This window comes from Mustela putorius, unplaced genomic scaffold (assembly GCF_011764305.1).
Source record: "Mustela putorius furo isolate JIRA1106 unplaced genomic scaffold, ASM1176430v1.1 tig00000193_pilon_pilon_pilon, whole genome shotgun sequence".
NCBI classification, from domain to species: Eukaryota; Metazoa; Chordata; class Mammalia; order Carnivora; family Mustelidae; genus Mustela; species Mustela putorius.
Window position 1 is genome coordinate 1,279,345 of NW_025421309.1, and position 23,241 is coordinate 1,302,585.

At 46.8% G+C, this 23,241-nt stretch overlaps 1 protein-coding gene across 4 annotated transcripts; it reads right to left on the reverse strand.

Annotated features, from left to right (window-relative positions):
* Window positions 1-1,298: 1,298 nt before the first annotated feature.
* Window positions 1,299-22,612, reverse strand: DAO (D-amino acid oxidase). 4 transcript variants are annotated; one of them, XM_013049264.2, is made up of 12 exons: window positions 22,444-22,612; window positions 18,522-18,664; window positions 17,575-17,777; window positions 14,435-14,549; window positions 12,923-12,999; window positions 12,420-12,485; window positions 10,935-10,989; window positions 9,581-9,685; window positions 8,603-8,685; window positions 7,013-7,130; window positions 6,270-6,368; window positions 1,299-5,066 (listed from the first exon to the last, which is right to left on the reverse strand). In XM_013049264.2, exons 3-12 carry the CDS (start codon window positions 17,766-17,768, stop codon window positions 4,935-4,937), a joined length of 1,044 nt encoding a protein of 347 aa, XP_012904718.1. In that variant the 5' UTR covers window positions 17,769-17,777; window positions 18,522-18,664; window positions 22,444-22,612; the 3' UTR covers window positions 1,299-4,934. The 4 variants fall into 4 exon arrangements, with proteins under 4 accessions (XP_012904718.1, XP_004779149.1, XP_004779146.1 ...); XM_004779092.3 differs by having other exon boundaries at window positions 18,522-18,667; XM_004779089.3 differs by lacking the exon at window positions 18,522-18,664 and having other exon boundaries at window positions 22,444-22,610.
* Window positions 22,613-23,241: the final 629 nt, after the last annotated feature.

Sequence of the window (23,241 nt, forward strand, 5' to 3'; positions counted from 1 at the left end):
AGGCAGCCAGAGAGGAAGCAGCTTAGCAGATCTACCTCTCCCCAACACCCCCATTTCCTTGAGCCATGGTGGCTATGGCTCTAATTCTTTCTGGCCTGTTGAGCTCTTCTGGGTAATAGAAACAGCTTGCCTTCCTTCCTTCCTTCTTTCACCTTCTAGGTAGTCAGACAACACCGGATGAGTATGTCCACTCCCTTCCCCCTCAAATAACCTGGCAGAGCTGGGGGCTGGAGTGGAACAGAAATGCTTGGTGGGAAGGAATGTTTTCCAGGCCCCAGGGTAAAGAGGCTTGCAGTTGAGGACTTTCTCTTCTCAGAAAATGAAAGTTTAAATCTCTTTGCCCTCTAGATTGCCTACCCTTAGAAAAAAAATTAGTATTATTGAATGATACAAGAGCTGCCACCAAAACTGTCCAAGCTCTGAATTACACAAGGTCTTTAGCTGAAGACATTCGTATCTAATTTCGAACTTTTCAAAAGCTTCTGTTTCCATTAATGGAAATGTCAGCAGTTTCTCTCAGTGTTAGGAAAGATTTCAGAAAACATAGAAGATGGTCATGTAGCTAAGACTATGTGGTTTATTTCTTTCCCTTATTGTGAGTATTCTTACAACACAGAAGTGAGATGTGTTGGCAATGACATTAGAGTACCTTGGGTACAGACTTTGAAATGAATATGGATATTCATTATTTGGGGCAAATGTTAAGTAACAGAGAGCCCTGAAGGGTGAGATCGAGAGTCTCCCTTGGTTGCTACTAGTAAATTAGTTTGGGATAACAGGGAGATGCAAATGACAATAAAAGCAGTCAATAATAATAGTTTACCCATTTGAATATTAATTTCTCATTTAACAACAAGCACTGGGTCAGGCCGTTCTAAGGAAGGTTCAGCAGCTCAAGAAAGTCATCAAGAACCCAGCTTCTTTTTGTTTTTCTTCTCCGCCCTTCTCTGCCTGTTGGCCATTTGACCCTATGCATGAAACCTCATGACTCCAGGATGGCTTCCAGGGTACCAGGTATCTGATTTTTTCAAAGGAGGCAGAAAGGGAAAAGAACAGTCACAAAAAGTTTTCTTTGCTAAAAGATCTGAGTCTAAAAGCATGAGTCTTCCCCCAGAGCTGGAGAAGGAAGGACCTCCTTCCCACAGGATCAAGGGATACCCACAACTTCTTGACAATGAAATTGGGATTCTGTTAGCATGAAGATAGAAGGATGGTGATGGGACACGGTCGAGAGGAGCCTTGCTACAGAGCTCTCATCAAGGCTGCTTTAATTGCAAGGAATCAAAATTGGACTCGTGTTCATTCAAATGAAGAAGTACAGCTTTATTATAAGGCTGGGATCAATAGTGAATTTCCTCCTGGGGACAGCCAGGGAACATAAGTGAGTGGAACAGGTGTAAGGAACAACAGGGAGAGGGAAGAATTGTGGCAGAGTGAGAAGCACAGACCCCCTCCAAAGGGGACATCTATTGCTCACCTCTACCTGATTTTGTTGCATGGTGGGAGCTCCCAATTTCCAAGACTGGAATCTGGTTTTTTATATGAACTTTCCCAATTTTAGTATGTTGGATCAAAAACATTTATGCGATGTGTGAGCCCATCAATTCACCTGCGGGCCAAGTTTCACTGATGGGTTGCCAGTTTGCACCTCTGAGAAGTTAGAAAAATCTCATAAATAAAGTGCAGTCTGGCTTCACAAATGAAACCAGAGTGAGGGAACCACCAGAGCCCAAGGCAGCCCCCTCTCTGGAGCTGTGGCCTGGTTCCACCCTCCTCTACAGACTGGCTTCCTTCTGCCTCCTTATGGCTGCTGTACATGCTTAATCATGCGTATGGTTTCCCTTCACCCTGACTCAGCTCTGCAAACATATCTGACTCAGTTGTTCAGGGCACCACTTCCAAATTCGCAAGAGAGGCAGCTGATGGGACCAGATGAATGTTGGTTCCAGTCTTGATCCAATGAAGTTGAGTCAGGAATGGGTGGATTCAAGAAGTGGCTTTGGCCGGCCCTTTCTGGAATCCACAGCAACATGTATGTCAACTCTTGTGTCTGTTCATTATAACTTCATCATGGATCAGGGCATGTGGTCATGGCATGTGGTCAGTATGCATGGAGCATCTACCACATGTGTATCAGGCATGCTACTCAATCCTGAGGATCCAGAAAAAGAAGAAGACGTGGTCCTTATCTTCATGCACTCATGGTGCAGTGGGGAGAACAGGCATAAACTGATCACTGTGATACAGGACAATGTGAGCCCTAACGGAAGTATACAGAGAGTTGTGGGAGGTGTACAGAGCACCAATCCGAAAGCCCTTTCTCACTCTTTAAAGATTCAGTGGTTTCAATCAGACTTTAGTCATTGGTGGTACAATGCCATATTCTGCTTCCGTGACATTTAAACATACAGATATGTCACATACTCACGATTAATCAAGATACTCAATGATGAACCACTTCAAATCCCCTTCCCCCCACCATGCCAGAGAACAGAACACTTTCTAAATTCATCAGAAAGAAATTCCACTCACAATACTGTCTGAAAGAGTAAAATTCTTAGGGTTAAGTTTAACAAAAGGAGGGCAAACCTTTTACAAACTGTGGAACATCACTTAAAGGAATTGAAGATTTGAATAAATGGAGAAATAGTCCATGTTCATGGATCAGAAGACTTACTATTGTTGAGGTGTTCATCAATACACACCCACCAAATTGATCTAGAATTCATATGGAACTACAAAGGATGCAGAAGAGTAAAAAAAAAAAAAAAAAAAAAAAAATCTCACTTGAGAAAGAGGAATAAACGTGGAAGACTCACACTTCCTAATTGTAAGACTTTTTACAAAGCTACAGTAATCAAGATAGTGTGGTACTAGCGCAAGGATAGACATAGATCAATGGAATAGAATTGAAATTCCAAAAAATACACCCATATAGTTATGGTCAATTGATTCTCGTCAAAAGCGCTGAGGCGATTCCACAAGCAATGATAATATTCCCTAAATTCATCAAGCTGCCAAGAATTCATCAAAAAATATGGTCATAGGTCACCTTCAGGAAGAGAGCAGGAATGGCAGCTGAAGGGAAGGTGGAGAAATCAAGCCTTGCTAAACCTCCTCCAACGTCACGTGGGCTGGGGAATGTTCCCCATGCTCCTTCTGCTCTGAATTTCAGGCAGAATGGAGTGGAAACCACATTGCAAAGAGGTTCTTACCATTTACAAAGAAAACAGGAAAGGTGTAGGGTGGACTTCCGGGCCCCTGTATTTTTTTTTTGTCAGTTCACTGTCTTCTAAGTTCCATGGGGTTCCTGCTTGACCACCTAGCCTTGACTGGTAGGGGTTTCTCTCCCTTGGGAATTTTAGATTGTCATCTAAAAAGTCATCACTTTGGCCCAATACTGAATGCTGTGTTCCACTCCCGGTACTGGGAGATGCCCCCAACCAATCTTGGGCGAGACCCTAGACTTGACCCAATGAGGCTCTGAGGAGGAGGGAGCTAGTTCCTTCTAAAGGAGTCAAGGGAATACTCAGCAGCTTCCTCCATAGCTGGATCTTCACATCCCAGCCCGGGATTCGGTGTTGTGCACTGGTTGGAAGTGGGGCACTTGAATCACCCAACGCCTGGCTCTCGATCTCCTTCCTACTCCTTCCTAGCCATTGGCCAGAACTGCCTCTCTGTACCTTGTTCACCAGTGAAATGGGAATGGGAGCTACTTTGTGGGCAGGTGTGTGTGTGACTGCACATTACACGAGTAATGTGTGCAAGAGTTGAGTACTGATGCCCAGTGAGAAGGCAATATGTTTTAGGTATAATAATAATAATAATTAATAATTTATTCTTATTCTTATGATTAGGATGGGAACTCTAACAGATCTTGGTTCCCTCACTCTCCTTAGCTCAGCATCAGTCAAAATCATGGCAGATGCTTCATGGAGACCCCACCAGGTGGCACAGCGTGGAAAGGAGCAGATAGAGATGGCATGGATGTAGACGGCATGATGTGGGCCAATCAAGACCTCGTCACAGCACATAGGGTGCCACGGGTCCCAAGTGCATGAAGGCTTCCTCCAGGTTCTGGTCTTTCTCAAAAACCCAGACAGATGCAAATTCCACCCCAGAGCCTGATACAGATAATTAGAGATAAAGTAGCTAAGGTGCCCTCTAGGTTCACTTAAGGCTTTCAGAAACATCCGGAAGTCTGTTTATCATCTCAGAGTGTACCAGTCAGAACAGAAGAGATCATTAAATCTGCCCCTAAACAAGGATTATGCTTGGTGAGTTCAGTCCCTTGTGTGATGAAACCTCTGGCGGCCCCTCCTTAGGGGTTACTATGGGACCATTCAGCAGGCCGCTGATGCTGTTGGGAATCCCGGATGTCAAATGGGTATCATGTTGTTAGTTCAATGCCTTCCCTCTTCTGCCTCCCTGCACTCCAGCTCTGCATATGACTTCCTACAATGAGATCTATCAAAGGCTTCCCTCAAGTGCACTCTGTGGCATCAGTGCTGTGGGCAAACAGGGTTCCATAGCTAAATAAGTTTAGGTCCGGATGAAAGAACATCAGTTAGATGTCTTTGTTGCAGGACTTTTCAGATCCTTTTTAATATGTTAATGTAATTTGTCCTCAAGTTACCTAATCTCAACTGTCCTCAATTTTCTGCTGGCCCCTTTGATTTTCTGAGCTTTCCTTTCTTCTGAGGACTTAGAATGTAACAGCCCCCAGCTGTTCTTTATTCTGTGCATCCCGGAGTGGCTAGAGACCCCAGTGATCAGAGTGAGTCCCAAGTAGGGCCCAACTTGCCTCCGTCTCATCTTGTGCTTCTTGCAGAAAGGAACCAGGGTAGAATTGGAGGGTAAGTGACAGCTGGGGAGGGGGGCAACATTGATTGGTTGGCTGAGGGGCATGGGGAGTCCTTGGGGCGGCAGTGTTTTCAGAGGTGCGGTGGTGGCATGCTGAGCAACTTCCTTTCTTCTAGGATCTTCCCAAAGAGCTTGGTGGCCTCCATGGCACAACCCCAGTGGATGGTGAGCCCATAGCCTCCATGACCATAGTTGTGGATGACCTGGGAGAGGCAAGAGAAAAGGTAGCCAGGAGGGCCCTGGAAGACTCAGGAGCTCCCTGAAGAGTTCTGGGGAAAGCCAGAGGGCACCAGAGGGACTTTGAGTTCCCTGGCAGGATGGTGGGGCCCCAAGAACTCCAGTAAGGGGACTATTTGGGGAGCTAGAGATCGATACTCTAGGCTCTCTTTTGCTTAGAAGATGGACCTGCTTTATACACTCAGCATGGGAAAAGTACAGTCATCTAGAACTTGAGGTCAGGGATTCCCTCCCCCAATCAAATTATTTGAAGTTCTCTAAATCACCTTTCTTGTTTCCATCCTGCTCCGGAATGCCAAACCTCTTGTGTTAATAAATAGACTCTTCTACCCACCTCGGGAGGAAAGAAAAGCCAGGACATCCTACAGGGGGTACTCTGGCTAGCATGCTAATTTGTCCCAGGGACAGAGGCAAGACCCCTGGGGCCTTTTTTAAAGCTAAAACCATCAGCAGGGAGTCTGACTCCATATGTGACCCTTTGCTCTATATGTGTGTACACAGGCATGCAAGCACATACACATCCCATATACACATATCACACACACACACACACACACACACACACATCACATCCCCGGCATAATGGAAGAAGGAGGACCTACACAAGGAGGATGGCATTCCTGTGGCGACCCCAGCTACCACCAGGTCAGGTCAGTGACAGAGATCACAAGCCAGGGCATCCTCTGCCATCTCAATAAGCCCCCTTCTTACCCCAGAAGAAGGAACATGAAAGAAGAACCCCAGAAGGCTGATAGAGCAGCGACAAAATGGACATCTGCAAAATGGCTCTGGAGTCAAGTTCAAACCACCTCCCAGCCATGCCCTTCACCAGTTGTCTGATTTAGCCAAATGATTTCGGGTCTTAGATCCCTATTATCCTCACCTGAAGCGTGGGGAAGCAATCCCTGCCCCAAAGAGCTGGAGGAAAGATTCAGTGAGGTCGTTGGACCACAGGCTTTGACAAACCGAGGTGCACTGTCCTCTCTGTAACCTTGAATAAGTCCCTTATCATCACTGAACCTCAGTTTCTTTACAGAGGAGGGAAGTTTAGCCAGCATTGTCCTGTTCTGCCAATAGGCTATGTGAAGCTGGATGTCAGGGAAGACTGGAAATTCCAGAGCCTATCAGGGGTAGGAAAGGACTTTGCTTTCCTTGTCAGGAGAACATACCTCTGTGTTTAAAGATCCAAAGGGAAGCCGTTCTCTTTCTAGCCGAATTTGGGGGCGTACTGGCCGGAGGCCAGTAAATTCAGCAACAATTTTGGCATCCTGGAAAAAAGATGTTAAGAATTCATCTCTGGATTTTTTTTTTTCTGCTGCCATTTTTGGGTGATAGAGTTAGCTTTGGAGTCTCATTATCATCACCAACAAGAACACCATCACTTTCATTAACCATCATTACCATTACCACCTTTATCAGCCACCAACATCATTATTGTCACTCTTACCCCGCCGATACCGGTTCTATCAATGACCCCATCTCCATCTACCACCACTACCAGCCACCACCATGATGTCAACAATCCTGCATGAATGAGCACATTCATCACCATCATCACCACCAGGGTCATTGTCACCAACAGGCAAAGGAAAAACCTGAGATTTCAAAACACACAAACAGCAAACACTGAGATTTCTAGGACAAATGTATCTGCTCCTTGTGCAGACAGACTAAAAGTGTTTTTAGGGATGTCACCTCGAAAGACAGCAACTCTTAGTCAAGGATCAATAGGGGTCACCAGCTCACAGTAGGACTTCCTTGTGCATTATCAAATTCTAGTGAATTTCACAGACCCTTGCTGGAATAAATCTGCCCAGTTATCCCGGGGACAGTGTCTTCCCATCCTCAAGGGGCCTCATGATCAAGCTGCCAAGACCCTGGTCTAGGGTACTGATACCCCTCCCCGCCTTACCTTCAGTGTGGGCTCCAGTCTGCAGCAGCCTTCCCAGATGGTTTTGTGGTCCTGGATGTTGTTTACCTCACTCCAGTTCCCCAGCTGGAAGATTCCTCCCAAGGTCACTGCCTGCATCCTAGGTAAAAGGGACGAGGGTCAATGACGAAGGGACATGTAGTCTTTGAGGTGAATGGGGGCCATTGCTATGTTCACCCTTCCAGCCATCTCTACCTAAATCCCCATGACCATCCGCATTGTCATCCTTGCTAACACCACCATCAACACCATTGCAATTGCCACTGTCATCAGCACCCACCACCATCTCCACTGTCATCATTAATGTCACTGTCAACCTCATCATCATCTCTTCCGATGCACAGCATGGTGACTATAGTTAACAGTACTGTATTACATACTTGAAAATTGCTAAGAGAGTGAATCTTTTTTTTTTTTTAAGATTTTATTATTTACTTGACAGAGATCACAAGTAAGCAGAGAGGCAGGCAGAGGTCGGGGGGAAATCAGGATCCCCGCTGAGCAGAGAACCTGATGCGGGGCTTGATTCCAGGACCCCGGGACCATGACCTGAGCAGAAGGTTAGGCTTTAACCCACTGAGCCACCCAAGTGCCCCAAGAGAGTGAATGTTAAATGTTCTCACTACACACAGGGAAATCATAATTATGTGACATGATAGATGTCTTAGCTAATCTTACTGTGGTAATCATATCGCAATATATACATATATCAAATTGTCACATATGTTGTAAATGTTCACCATTTGTCAATTATATCTTAATGAAACTGGAAAAATGTCATCTATGTCAACAACATCATCTTCACAGTTGCCTTCTTTGCTACCATGAATATGTCATCACCATCAACCCCATTCACCATTTCCACCATCAGTATTCATGTTGCCATTGATAATGTCATCTCTGCCACACCACTAACGTTTTCATGAAGATAGAACAGCCCCACTTAACATTAATGTTCCAGTCAACATGAATTAACATTGCCTTTGTGTTTGTCATCTCCACTATACATCATCTTTGATGGCATCTTCTCAGTCAGCACCAGACACTGTCTACACTCCCAATCACTGCCATCATCATTGACATCCTCATCAACACCACGCCACCCCATTAATGTTAGCACTCTACCATCCTTGTCCCAATCCCCTGTGAACTTTCCCAACAATGACAGTACTATCTCCACTATCACCACTATCTCAATGACATTGTCATCCCATCAACACGGCCATCATCTTCACTAACATCATCACCTCTCCCATTAATACCATCATCACCAATCACCCAGATCCCTATTTCCACCACACTCCTGTTATTTCTGTTCACATCTTCCAATGTCATTGCCCTCACACCCACTACCCTTGTCTCCAGGATCACCACTCCCGTTGTCCAAAAGCATATTCAAGATGGAGTCCAGTTAAGGCTGAGTCCTGCCTTTCCAGGGATTTAATGGTTCATCCTCACTTAGAAAACATTGGAAGAAAAAACCTGCAGGGACTAAGCAAAGGGCCTGGGGTTGGCAGCATGGAGAGGCCATGAAGGTGTCCCTTCTTCTGCCCTAAGATGTCAAATTCTTACCCTGGGATGATGTATGGGGACTGGTAGATGCCTTTCTCTGGGTCATGGGTGAGAATAAAGTGCTTCATCCAAGGGGCATCCACCTATTGATTGAGGGCAGACAAGTCTCATTAGAGGAGTTGGATCACTGGGATTCCCTGCCCTGCTCCCCTGTCTGCCTAGATGTTTTGACAAGTGTGGCAAAACCCATTCCTCAGCACTCCACTGACCCCTGTGCTCCAAGTCTGCACTGACTGCTTGCCCTTGCAGGCCATCCCTGGTCCCTGAGATATCACACATTCTCACTTACATGACCACAGAAAAGCCCAGCACACATGAACAATATGCATACACATCAGCCCACATCAGGAACACACCAACACTCATACAGGCACCCATATACACACATGTCCACAAATGGGAATCCTTCACACATAGGCACACATACACAGTGAAGGTAAATGTGGGATGATGTTTATAAGACACAAGCTCTTAAACCAGGTTGCCAGGGTATCAATCACAATTCCACAACCCACTACCATGAGAATGTGTGCATGTTACTTAATTCCTCTGTACTTCAGTTTTCCCATCTGTAAAATAGCAATGGCTATACGATAGATCTCATCTCAAAGGGTTCCAGTAAGGATGAAATTAATAACACAATAAAGTGCTCACACCTGTACCTGGTACTTAATAAACACTCCAAAATTGTTTGCTCTTTTTATTGTAATACAGGAATATGCAACTCCTACATAGATACAAACACATACATGCATGCTTTGCTATATTATGAAAAAAAAAAAAAACCCAAAAGAGAATGTTTGGATGGGTTATGTTGGTCCTTCTTATTTCTTTAATATGTCAATTGCCCGAAATCTGTGAGGCTCCTCTAACAGATGTCCCCAACAGATCCTCTATTTTCACAAAGGAAATGAACAGGCAGCTACAATCTCTCTGTCAAGAAAATCAGTAGGTTCCATCCCTCACCTTCACACTCACCTTAATAATTTGTCCCCGGCCTGGCTTCAGTAGAGGGTCTGGCTGCAATGCCCCAGCACACACCCCGGTACAGTTGACAATCACATCAGCACCATCTCTTGCTACCTGACAGCAATGAACAGAGCAGGTGGCATGGGACGGGGGGAGGGCCCTTGAATCCCCTGCATCCTCCTTCCCTCCACCCTTCACCCTGCAGCTCTGCCCCCTATGGAACAACAGGGAGGGGACTCAATGAGGAATACAAGGAACAGACTCCAGACCTCCACTCCACCCACTTACCTGCTATGTGACCTCAGAAATGTCCTATCACTTCCTCAAGGCTCATCTGCCTTCCCTATTAAGTAGGGCCGGTAATATCTGTTCTTAGGCTGTGTGAGTCTCCAGTGTGACCCTGGATGTGAAAGTGTTCAGCAAGGAGGACTGTGGAGTGGGGGAAAGCTTCTTGGGACTTCCCAGAGGAAATCAGATGCAGAGATAGTTCTCTTCCTCCTCCTGACTCCTTTTTATTTCATTCTCTTGCCTTCTGCTCTGCTGAGGCATTTTCAGAAAGCATGTGGGAACCCCAGGCTCTGTGCAGGTGTGGGATACTTGACAGTTCAAGGGTATAGCATCATGGGCACCCAACCCCCCAGACCAGTGCCAGGGACTCCCTCACAGGGCAGTCATGGGACATACACATTGTAAGGCACTGTTGTCATTCAAGAGACGGTAGTTGCTACAATGGACTGTGAGCTTCTTGAGAATAAGGGGCTGTGTCTGAGTTAACAATGTATCCCAAGTGCCCATTAGGACTCAACCTGGAGTAGGTACTCATACATAATGCTAGTAACTATTTACCAACACCTTCACATGCCAAGCACATTCTAGGTGCTAGGATTGAATGAAGACTTGCAACAAAGCTCCTGATGTTGAGCCAGTGCCTGATGGTGATAGCTGCTACTATCATTGTTATTGATGATGGTGTCACTCTGGAACCAAGTCAGCTAAGAGCCTTGACTTTGCAGAAACATTAACTCTGATTTATGTAGGAGGCAGCCAAGTATCTGGAACTCAAGAGTGGAGTGTAGCTGATACTCGTAAGAGGCAGCTAGCTCTCTGGCACTAAAACCCATGGAGGCTCAGAGGTAGATTAGCCCCTAATGTCCACCACTATCTTACCATCCCTTTGTTCTAGCCAGCATCAAGACAGAATGCTTGAGTCCCTGTGCGGTTGAAGAAAGGTCTAGAGACAAGAACAGGCCTCGAGGGGACCCTGGGAGTCTGATCAGGGGGCTCCCAACCCAGCAACAGGAAGCAGAGGCCTCCCCTCTTCACCTTTCTCCCACATCCAGCCCCTTCCAGCCCTTCAACTCACCTCCTCAAAAGACTCTACCTTCCGGTGGAAGAATTTCACTCCCCTCTCAGTTAACCTGGGGGGATCAGACACATCAAAAAGCCCAGTATTCAGTTCTTTGTCCCATCTCTCCAAGAAGATGGCATGGTGGATGTTCCCTCAACCTGCTATGGATGTTAGTCCCACAGGATGCTCCTTGAGAAAATGGCTGTGTAGTCAGATCAGATCAATTCATAAGCACCTTGATAGACTAGTGGTCCATGAAATGTCCCTTGAGAAACCTGAGATGGCCCAAGCCCCTTGTCAAACAGATGGAGATGGGAGAAGAGCTTTGGTGAAGGTCATACAGTGAGTTAATGATGGGATTGGGACTTAGACCCAGACTTCTTAGTTCAAAACTCCTCTTACTACCACCACATTGCTTTGTACCATCAAAGAGAATGAGATGCAGGGTGGCGGAGGGGCAGAGTTGGACCAATGCTAAAAACCCCTTCGTCGGAAGCAAGGCATGAGGAGGAAGGTGGGTTGAGGACATCCACCCCTCCCTCAAAATGTCCCAGAGGAAAAATAACTGTCATTTTTAGAGAGGTAAAGAAACATGAAAAGAACAGGAAATAAATCCTATGAAAGGTGAAGCATAACTCCAGGACTATTTCCTAAAGATAGAAAAAGTGGGGTTTTTAGTTTAGTTAGAGACTGGATAGGAGTCACAGTATCCTAATGTTAGGAAAAATAACTATGATTTAATGCAATGATTCCCAAACCTGGCTGATAATTAGAATCATTAAGGGAACTTCTTAAAACACAATTTTCTAAGTCCCACCCCAGAGGATCTGATTCAGTAGATATAAAGTGGAGTCCTGAAATCTGCATTTCTAAAACTCTCCTCAGGTCATTTGACAAAAACTGCAATCCACTCTAGATTTTTTAAAAATCTTAATAAAATAGTAAAACATAGGAAATATATAGAATCTTCCTTAATACTAATATAAATATAAATATGTCTCTCAAGCTAGTGTTTACTAATTTAGAACACTGCATGATTTCTTTTAACATCATGAACAAGACAGAGACAATGACTATCCCCTGTATTAGTTAACATTGTTCTGGAGGTAATGGCCACATCAGTTAGACAAGAAAAAAAAAAAAAACAAGGTATAAAAATAAAAGATAACTTGTGTTTTGCAAATGATGTAAATATGTCTGGAAAACTTAAGAGAATCCATTTAAAACAATTACACAAACACTATGGATTTTGGTGAGGTCAATAATAAATATCACAGGTCAAGAGCTGCCCAGGTGGTTCTGATGCCCCATCAGATATGGAAACCATGGTTTAGTACACAGAGGTGATCATAGCCAATGATAGCTCCCACCAAGACTGAGCTCTCCTTTAACATTTGAGGTTTGTAAATACAAAAACAAAAACAAATCCCATGAACAATTGTCTGTAGACACTCTGGTCCTTGGGAGGTGCTTTCCTTAAACCAAAGTTGAAATTCTTACCTTTCAGTCAGCCATGGTAGATACCTCCTCCCCTCCACAATCAAGCTTGTGTTGAACCAGCCATAGCTAAAGGCAAAACCAGGCAAGAGAGGCGATAAAGAATCAGAATCAGAATGATATTCAGACTTTCAAATAGAGGTAGGAAGAGTCTCACTTTGGGGGACCCCCAAGTGTAGAGCCAGGACCACTGAGTGAAGTTCAAATGAGGACTGGCTTTCAGCGCAAAGAAAAATTTTTTATCAGAAAACCCATCTCTGACATTGGGGTGTGCACATGGAGACTGGATGTGCATTCTTAGAGGGGATTCAGGTATGGGGTGGGGTGAGGGGAGGGCCAAAGAGACATCAGGCTGCAAGAGAAAGAATAGAGGTGTTTGGAGTCCCACAGACTGGGTTGGAATCCCATTTTGGTTGCTTGGTTGTGTGACCTTGGGATGTCAGCCTCTCTGTAGATCTGTCTGAATCATGGGACCACAGCCCCTTTGCCCCTGACAACAACCTCACCTATAACCAGGGAACATGTCTAACTCTCTGCCAGTCAGCTTCCGAAATCCCAGAACTGTGTCCTTCCAGGAAGGATCCTGCCAAGAGAAGAGAGAGGGAGGAACAGGGATGAGAGGAAGTGAATTGAAAGTTGTCCAATGTGTACCATGTGTAAGGTGCCTTTCCAAGTACGTTACTTATACCTATCCATTTAATATCCCCAACAATTCATTGAGATACATACTATTCTTATCTACATTTTCACAGATAGGCCAGCTGAGACTTAAAGAGGTTAAGCAACTTGTCTAAAGTCACACCGCTAATAAACAATGGAGCTGAACCAACACAGTCTGGCTTCAGAGTCCATGGCCTTAACCATGATGCTATACGAAGGAAGGGTAAGGTGAGAATAAGGCTGAGGGCAAGTGATAGGGTAAGAGTCAGAAATAGGACAGAAACCACTGACAGTGAGGCTTATACCAAGGGTGAGGGTGGGAGGCAGCAGAGCATAGAATCAGACAACCTGGTGGAGTTTTGCACCTCCCCACAGACCACCTTGAATTCTCTTAGACTTCCATTTTCTTGTCTGTATCATGGAGTTAATAATCACTCTTGGTCCCATGGAAGAGAACAGATAATATGGGTGATGCCCGTCGCCCAGTGCTAAACATTGACTCAGCCTTAGAGAGCTGGCCTGGGTTTCTGGACGCCCAGCCAAACCATCTCCTCGAAGCAACTTGAGAACATCCCCCAAGGCTGTGTCCTTCTTAGCGCATTGGGCACCATGGGGTCCCAGACAACCTGGGTTCAAATCCCAGGTCTATCATGTAAGAGATTTGTGACTTGAGGAAGTTACTCCATTTCTCTGAGCTTCTTTCTCCTCATTGCACAAAGAGGCTAATGATAGCACTTTTGGTTAATTATGAGAATTAAACAAGTCACTAGTTGTAAAGTAGTTAGCAAAGGGCCTGGTACAAAGTAAGGCTCCTGTGTCATGATGAGTGTTTTAGTCTCTCTTGGTGGAAAGTCCTGGCATCTCCAGGGGCCCAGGCAACCTTGTGACTTCAGCATGAAATCACCACTAGTACAGAACGTGTCTGGATTTGCCTCTACCAAAGGCTAGTTCCCCTGGTTCATCAAAAAATTCTTTGGTCTCTGCCAATTTAAGGACAAAATCAGAACCAAAAATAATTTTATTTATTTATTAAAGATTTTATTTATTCATTTGACAGACAGAGATCACAAGTAAGCAGAGAGGCAGGCAGAGAGAGAGGAGGAAGCAGGCTCCCTGCTGAGCAGAAAGCCCGATGTGGGGCTCGATCCCAGGACCCTGGAATCATGACCTGAGCCGAAAGCAGAGGCTTTAACCCACTGAGCCACCCAGGTGCCCCAGAACCAAAAATAATTTTAAAACGGAAATAGAATTTAAAGGAAACCTGATTTGAATGTAAGAGATTGTCATCTACAAGGCTCAAAGTACTCCCTAGAGTTGGGCTCCCAGCTCTGGCCTGTGATCAAGGACACCTCACTCACCGGAAAAGCTTCACGGAAGAGGTTGTAGCCTGAGATTAGGGCCAGGCCCATGTTTGCAGCGTTGGGAGAATGGATGTGGCTCAGGAGATAGTCGAAGGTCTGCCGGTTCCAATGCCTGGAAGGATCCCGCAGACTCTCGGTCACCTAATACCCCGAGCTGGATGAGAAATCTCTTAGGGTTGGCTTGCACTGGGATTGTGACCAGGCTGGTGGGGATAGGTCAAAATTCAGAAACCCACCACGTTCCCTTCTGCAATATCTCAAATGCTTATGGGTCTTCCGTATCCCCAGACTTTCTAGTAGTTTTCCCCATTGATAGGAAAGAGAAGGTAGGAAGCAAGGGATAATCCAGCACAACCATTTGGAGCCCACTTCAGCCTTGGGATCATGTAGCTGCAAGTTTAAATGATGACTTCGGCCCGCTTTGAGATCTGTCCCATAATTCAGGCTCACTCCAAGCACTCCCCCCTCCATATAAATGCCAGCAGGAGACCTTAGCTTGCTGCTCCCGAATACTTTCCTCCTCCTCTTCCTGGGCACAGAACCTGGCTACGTCTCCTCGGCTCCCATGCAGCCGGGTGTGGTCACGTGACTGCACTCCGCCCAATGGACCCTAAGACTGCACACGTCATCTTCATGCTGTACTCCTTCCAAAACCAAAGCCTAGTGACATCAGAAGGCATGATGACACAGGTACTGTGGCCACATGAGAAGCCACAGAGGAGGACAGCAGAGCTGTGAGATGCAAGGAACACGGGCCCCTGAATTGCCACCCACTGGTCAGGAACATCAGTTCTAGAATTTATGGGAGAATGTAACTTCTGTTTGAGTCTTTACACACTTGGGGATTCTTTCCTGAAGCAGCCAGCAGTTTGCAGTTTCTAAACAGACAAAATAACCTTTGCTACACCTGGTTATCCACCTACCCAAACATCCACCTGGAGGATCCTCAGATAGTTAAAACTAACATTACCCTATGATCCGGCAATCACACTACTGGGTATTTACTCAAAGAATACAAAAACACTAATTCGAATGGGTACATGCATCCGGTTCATAGCAGCATTATTGGCAATAGCCAAGATACGGAAGCAGCCCAAGCATCCGTCAATTGATGAATGGGTAAAGATGTGGTCTACATATACAATGGACTACTGCTCAGCCATAAAAAAGAATGAAATCTTGCCATGTGCAACGACATGGACAAAGCTAGAGAGGACAATGCTAAGCGAAATAAGGGAAAGACAAATGCCCTATGACCTCACTCCTATGTGGAATTAAAGAAACAAAACAACTGAGCAAAGGGGAAAAGAGAAAAAGAGAGACTCTCAACTGTAGAGAACAAAGTGATGGTTCCCAGAGAGGAGGTGGGGGGGGTGCAGGGAAATTGGTGATGGGGATGAAGGAAAACACTTGTGGCAAGCACCAGGCATTCAATCCGTGTAGTGCATACCTGAAACTAATGTAACACTGTATGTTACCTAACTGGAGCTAAAATAAACACATTTTAAAATTGTTAAATAAAAATGATTGTCGCGGGTGTCTGGGTGGCTTAGTGGGTTAAGCCTCTGCCTCCAGCTCAGGTCATGATCTCAAGGTCCTGGGATCTAGCCCTGCATCGGGCTCTCTGCTCAGCAGGAAGCCTGCTTCCCCCTCCCCCTTTGCCTGCCTCTCTGCCTACTTGTGATCTCTCTCTCTCTGTTAAATAAAGAAATAAAAAATCTTAAAAAAAAATGATTGTCGCAATGGGCAAATTCAGGGGAGATACATTTCTATGCTGTTAAATACAGCCGAGAGACTGTTAGAAATGGCAATTGGAATGAGTTCAAATAAACCGAAAGATCTTTTTACGAATTCATATATGGAAAAAAATACGTCTCCAAGGGCAAAATTGCCCCCTACTGTACCCAGTATCAAGGACTTTAGTGCATTTTGTCCTTCTTTGTAATGATTGCTGGGATTCGAAGGGCTCTGTCTCCTTTTTTTCTTTTTTCTTTAGATTTTTTTTTTTTGAGAGAGAGAAACGAGAGAGAGAGAGAGAGAGAGAACAAGGAGGGGCAGCGGCAGGGGGAGAAGCAGACCCCCCACTGAGCAGAGAGCCCCATGTCCAGCTCGATCCCAGGACCCTGAGATGAAGATAGCCACCTAAATGACTGAGCCACCCATGTGCCCCCAAAGGGCTCTGTTTCCTATTAGCCCCTGGAGAAATCAGATGAAAATAACCTTTAAATAAATAAACTAGGAAAAAATATCCCAATATTCCTGACCCATCCATGCACATGGCATCCACAGCCACTCAGTTTATGGGAGGCATGGAGGAAAGCCTCCATTCATCTAGCACATAGTAGGGCTTACTATTTAGTAGTATTTTCTTCTAAGCCTTGACAAGGCACTTTTTCTTTTTTTTTTTATGTTATTTTTTCAGTGTTACAAGATTCATTGTTTATGCACCACACCGAGTGCTCCATGCAACCCGTGCCCTCCTTAATACCCACCACCAGGCCCTCCAAACCTCCCACCCACCTCCCTTCCAAAAGCCTCAGTTTATTTCTCGGAGTCCCCTGTCTTTCTTGGTTCATTACCCCCTCTGAAGTGTCAAATCACTTCTCCTCTCCTTCACCCAATGTCCTCTGTGTTATTACTTATGCTCTGCAAATAAGCAAAACCATATGATAATTGACTCTCTCTGCTTGACTTATTTCACTCAGCAGAATCTCCTCCAGTCCGATCCATGTTGACACAAAAGTTGGGTATTCATCCTTTCTGATGGAGGCATAATACTCCATAGTGTATATAGACCACATCTTCCTTATCCACTTGTCCGTTGAAGGGCATCTTGGTTCTTTCCATAGTTTGGTGACTGTGGCCATTGCTGCTATGCACATGGGGGTACAGATGGCCCTTCTTTCCACTACATCTGTATCTTTGGGGCAAATACCCAGTAGTGCAATGTCAGGGTCATAGGGAGGCTCTATTTTTAATTTCTCAAGGAATGTCCACACTGTTTTCCAAGGTGGCTGCACCAATTGCATTCCCAACAAGGAGCTAGTTCTTGCTAATGGGAACCCTGAGAGGGAGCGTCCCCTCTTCGAATTCAGCCCCTCCACTCCCCCGGGCCGCCTTCTGCGACCCTCACTCACACTTCCTGTGGGTTGCTGGGGTCCGAGAGGTAGGCCTGACAGAGGCCAGCAGCCACGTCGCTGTTGGTGAACGGGGTGAAGCGGTCCGCATAGACCTTCACATCCAGCAAGGGCAGGACCGAATGGTAACGCTCGTGGATGCACAGGGCAGTGGAGAGCCCAACGACACCTGCTCCAATCACCACCACGCGCATCGTGCCAGCCTACAGGGAGGAAAGGTTGCAGTGTGCCATCACCACCATCGCCGCTGTCCCCTGAAAGCTTGGAAAGTGCCAGACACCGCCAAGCGTTTCTACACCTGATCCTCCTACTGACCCTCAGAAACAGAAAAATGGAATCACAGAGAGGCAAAGCACCTTGTCCAAGGTCACACAGTGGGTAAGTGAAGCAGCTGTGATTGGCGAGCCTTGCCCAAAGACCTTGCCCCAAGCCAGGAACGTAACTAGGACTGGAGAGTTTTCTGGCCAGCCACTGACTGGGAGGTAGCAGCGAGCTTCAGCTTCAACGCTGCCTCAACTCTGCCACCTACTGGCCATTGACTTTGGGCAGGATGCTCATGAGCCTTCACCTTCCGGGAAATGGTGGGGAAAAGGACTCATGCCTTGGAGAAGAGATGGGACTTTTAACTAGATGGCCAGTGTGAAAATCTCAACATAGTGTCAAGTGTGAAAGAAGATGTTTACTGACATTTGTGGAGCACCTACTGCGTGCAACCCCAGTGCTGAGTACTTCTCCCCACGTCCTTAGGAGGCTGGGGCTGGTATTAGTGGCCCCATTGTTCAGATGAGGAAAAAGAGGCTCAGAGAGGTGAAGTAAGTTACCTGAGATCACACAGCCAGTAAGTGATGCTGCTGGGATTTCATTTCAATTCAAGAAAACCCAATGTCCACGTAGGGCACACCTACTATGTGCCAAGCTGGGAGCGAGTGGGTGCAAGTCTGACTTACAGAACTCAGGTCTTCCAGCACACCCACTCAGGGAACGCCTCGGTGGCTGGGCTGGTTGGGTCCTCAGAAGTTGAAAAGGCCTAGCAGCTTTTGACCTTGAAGCTGCTTGGGCCCTGCACAGCAGGGAAATACGCTGTGGGCTCCTGCTGAGGCAGAACAAGAGGACTTTTTATGCCCGGAAGGGCCAAATTCAACTTTCCCTCCTCTACACTCACAGCCCTCTTCCCACAGACCGAGCCTCCTGGCAACCCGGTGGCCCTGAACGGCAGGACATTCTCAATATGGCCTAGTTTTATAAAAGGGGAAAACGGCTCCAGCCCACAAGAACTGGACTCCGTTGGGGTTTCAGCAGCCAAGTTGGAGATAAAACCAGGAAACGGAAAGGCATTGCTCATTGTCCTTCCCGCTGCGAGGCTTGGTTGCAGGGGCAGACCCTCTCAAGGACCCCTAGGCTCTTCCCATCCCTCCTCCCCACTATTTTGACTTAAGAGATTCAATATCCTCTTCTGTAAACTAAGAATGACCTTGACCTCACAGGGACACCCTAAAAATGAATCCACTAGCCTGGCGGAAGTTTCTGGTGTGGCCCTTGGCACAGAGTAGGCCCTCAGTATGTAGTGAACTCCTTAGGTCCCACAGCATCTTGAAGATAACAAGGGAAAGAGCACCGAGGGAAGGAGAAGAGGAAGAAGGGAGAATCAAATCCGGCTTCACTTCTGACTCTCTGTGTGGCCTTGACCAAGTTACTTCCCCTCTCTGGACCTTCTGACTCTCTCTACGAAACTCCGGAGAGTTGACCACTTTTGTGCATTAACAATAAGAAGGCAAGAATAGAGGGCTTTCCTGTAATTTCCAAATACCCTGAATGAATCCCGGAGGCGGTAGTAACAGCCCAGGATGGGGGTCAGACATACAAAGGTTCATAGCCTGGCATCTGTCCACATCAGCTGTGTGTCCCTGGGCAAGTCACTTAACTCAACTGAGCGAGGATGACCAATTTCCTCCATTTCTCAGGACTGAGGATGTTCCCAGGACGTGAACTCTGAGAGAAAACCAGGGGAGTCCTAGGGCAAACAGGGCTGAGTTGGTCATCCTCACTGAGGACTTTTAAGGGTTAACAAAGCTTCCTGCCCATTGTCTCCCTACCAGAGTATCAGCTCTAGGAGGACAGGGCATTCCTTTTTTAAGGTTTATTTATTTATTTGAGAGAGAGAGAGAGAGAGTGCACAAGTTTGTGGGGGTGGGGAGAGTACAGAGGTTGAGAAGCTCAAGCAGACACCCTGCTGAGCCCAGGGCCTGACATGGGGCTCGATCTCACAACCCATGAGGTCATGACCTGAGCTGAAACCAAGAGTCAGACACTTAACCAACTGGACCCTGGGCAGGGTTTTTTAATATACTGCCCTATCTCCAGGGCCCAGAATAATGCCCTGCCTATAGCAAGGATGAATGAATGAATGAATGAATGAATGATTCAAGTTTTTATGAGACTCAAAAGAGAAAATACTGGTTAAGTGCTGGGAAGCTCATAAATTACCGCAGTTGATTTTCACCATCCCAGTTCACAGGGCAGAGAGAGGAAGCTAAGTTATTTGAGGTCATAACAAGGGTTGGAGGAAAAGTGGGGTGTGAACCCCACTCTGCCTTTTCCAGGGCCCGAGTTTTTGTTGTTCTTGTTGTTTTTTCCATTCTCATGCCACCAGCAAAGGATGGAGAAAAAGAAGCTGCTTCTAAAGGGGAGGTTGTGAGGGATGAGGAAAGCGTGAAAACCCTCCAGAGGTTTCTGGGCAGGGAGAAAGAGGCCTCGGACAGAAGCAAAGCAGGCACACTGCCTGTCTTTCAATAACCAGGCTGGTCAGGTGTGTCAAAGCCTCTGGTTAGGAGCAGGAGCACGTGCCGAAGAGAAGAGCTTAGGGTCACCCAGAACAACATCTGGAACAAAATGGCCAATATGAACAGGGACAAGTTACAGCGTGGGACTCAGTTTCTCCAGCGGGTAAAGTTCTAAAGATGAGTTAGACATTGTCATGCAGATGGGGAAACTGAGGTCCAGAAAAGCGGAGGGACTCAGCCAATGTTGTATTTGTGATAAAAGGGTTTGTGTGATCTTGGGATGAAAAAGTCTCTGTAGGTTGAATCAGGAAAAGAACGGGCCATACAGAGACGGCAATAAGCCTGCTAGTATGTTCCAGTCACTGCACTAAGAACTTTATGTGCTTTTATCTGCTTTCATCCTCTGACAGCCCTCGGGGTTATCATTCCCATTTTCCAGATGAGGCAAGTGAGGCTCAGACACCCATGAGCAGCAGAGCCCGTGTCCCTAAACAACACCAAGAGAAGCTGGCAAATCACACTATTTGAAAAAACATCCGAGAACTAAGCGGGTGAACATAAAGAGACAGTATTTCAGGGTCCTGCATTGAAAGAACCCATACCATACAACGTGCGTGTGAATTCTTAGCGTGTTGCTGATAGGCACAGACTCGAGAAGGAAGAATGTTTCTTAAAGCCAATCATCTTCAGCTGCGTGAATCTAATCTGATACTATTAGAGCAAATTGTGCGTGTGCTTTTTTTTTTTTTTTAAGATTTTGTTTATTTATTTGTCAGAGAGCGAGAGAGAGCTAGCACAGGCAGACAGAGTGGCAGGCAGAGTCAGAGGGAGAGGCAGGCTCCCTGTGAGGCAAGGAGCCCGATGTGGGACTCGATCCCAGGATGCTGGGATCATGACCTGAGCCGAAGGCAGCTGCTTAACCAACTGAGCCACCCAGGCGTCCCTGTGCGTGTGCTTTAAAGCACAATATAAACGCGTGACGTTCTTCCACGAAGCAGAAGCCGAGCTGTAGGATCGGACAGATCCAGCCTCCGGTTAAAATCATTCATGCATGTGGATCATGAACTTGGGGACTGGCATGCACACGGCTTGACTGCTAGGTCAGCCATTTCTCGCTATTGCTGGCGTTCCTGTTAGTGTGGCTTTTCCTGTGTCTTATGCCCTTACTTCAACCATGCAGGCTCGGGATGGGGAGGGGGTACGTTCAGGAAGATGCCGAGGTTCTCACATTTTTCTGCGTGTGTGTGTGTCATTATAATGTCTCTGTCAGCGTGGGGCGGGAGGGGAATTTTGGGCGTCTGCCCCTCGCCATGCACATGTAGGCTCAGTACAGATGGTCCTCTTGCTTTCTCCTCTCAACGGCTCTGGGAGGTTTTACAGATGTGGGGCTGAGATTCGGGGAGAGGAAGTCACTGCCAAAGTCACACAGCCAGTGTGGGACAGCACTGGGACCTGGACCCTGCTCTGGGCTTTCCACACCGTGCTAGGTAACTATTAGCCAACAGGCGGTAAGGCGGTAAGTGGGCACCTGACGCTTTCTGCTTGCTTTTTAGTCTTGTGTTTGTTTGCTTATAGCCTCCCTTGTCCCTCAAAAAGAATTTAGGGCAGCTTGTGCCTTTGATTGCTATTTGCGTGTAGCAAAAAAAAAAAAAAAAGAGAGAGAGAGAGAGAGACTTGTTACAAAAAAATCGGGCAAGGTATTTGACTGAACTAAATCAGGTTGTCCCATACGGCTACTTCTTTTGCCGCTGATATTTTCACAGTTTACCTTTAAAAGGAACAGATTCAATAAATGCTTGACAAGCAGGCTACCAGCTCCCTGTCCCCAAATAATAATGACCATTTACTGAGTACTTGCTACATGCCCAGTTCTGTGCTAAGCTCTTTCTGTTGATCACCTCTTTTTGATATTCAGACTAGCCCTGTAAGAGGTGATTATGATCCCTGTCTTCCAGGGGAGAAGGAGATCTGGAGAGGTGAAGGCACCTGCCTAGCCACAGAGCTGTCACCTGCCTTGAGCTCTGACATGGAGCCTTCTCCTTGGCGCTGGGAGGACTTTGAGTCCCGGGGCACCACCACCCCCACTCACCTGGATTTCCAGACTTCTGAAGAGACAGCTGCTGTAGACGCAGGATCTTATCTCCTGAGGGGAGCCTCCTGATTCTGGGGCGTCCTGTCCTCAGCCCTCTGCCCCCAAACTGGGACTGGAGCTCAGGGTCAAAATCTGGAGTTACGGACAGGGCACAGCAAGGGGCGGGGCTTGGCACTGTGCTGCTCACAGGCTGGGAGACCTCCCCTTGCTCCCCTCCTTCTGGTCCCTGAAAAGTTGCCTGACTTTTCTGGCTGATCCTAAGCCTCTGGGGACAGCCCTCGGTGGGGGGAGTGGGGGGGGCGGGGGGGCTGATGGGGACAAGGAGGTCTGTCTCTCGGGCCAGCTGGAGACGATCTTTTCTTCCCTCTTCCTGCTGCCACCCTGGGGGAAGGGAGGGTTGTTCCCTGGGCCACTGTGAGCCTGGTCTGCCTGGCAGCCCTGTGGGGAGGCCACAGATACAGGACGGGGCCTCCAGCGGCCAGCCGGCCAGCCTAATGCCATTCTTGGATGCTGGATGCCCGAGGCCAAGGAGAGACTCAAGGCAACGCCTGTTTGGGCCATAAGGATGCGTGGCTCTTTGCTGCCGTATCCCAGAGACACGGGCGGCAGAACTCCAGGTCCCTCCTCTGCCAGGGCTAGATGTGGAGTTGTGATTATTGGAGCCAAAGGATTACCAGGCGCCTACTGTGTGGATGGGGAGACACGGACTAACCAGCCCCAAGTCAGGCATCCCTTGGGTCAGCTTTGAAGATCCAACCTCCACTTCCCTGTCTTCAGCATCATTGAATAAACAAG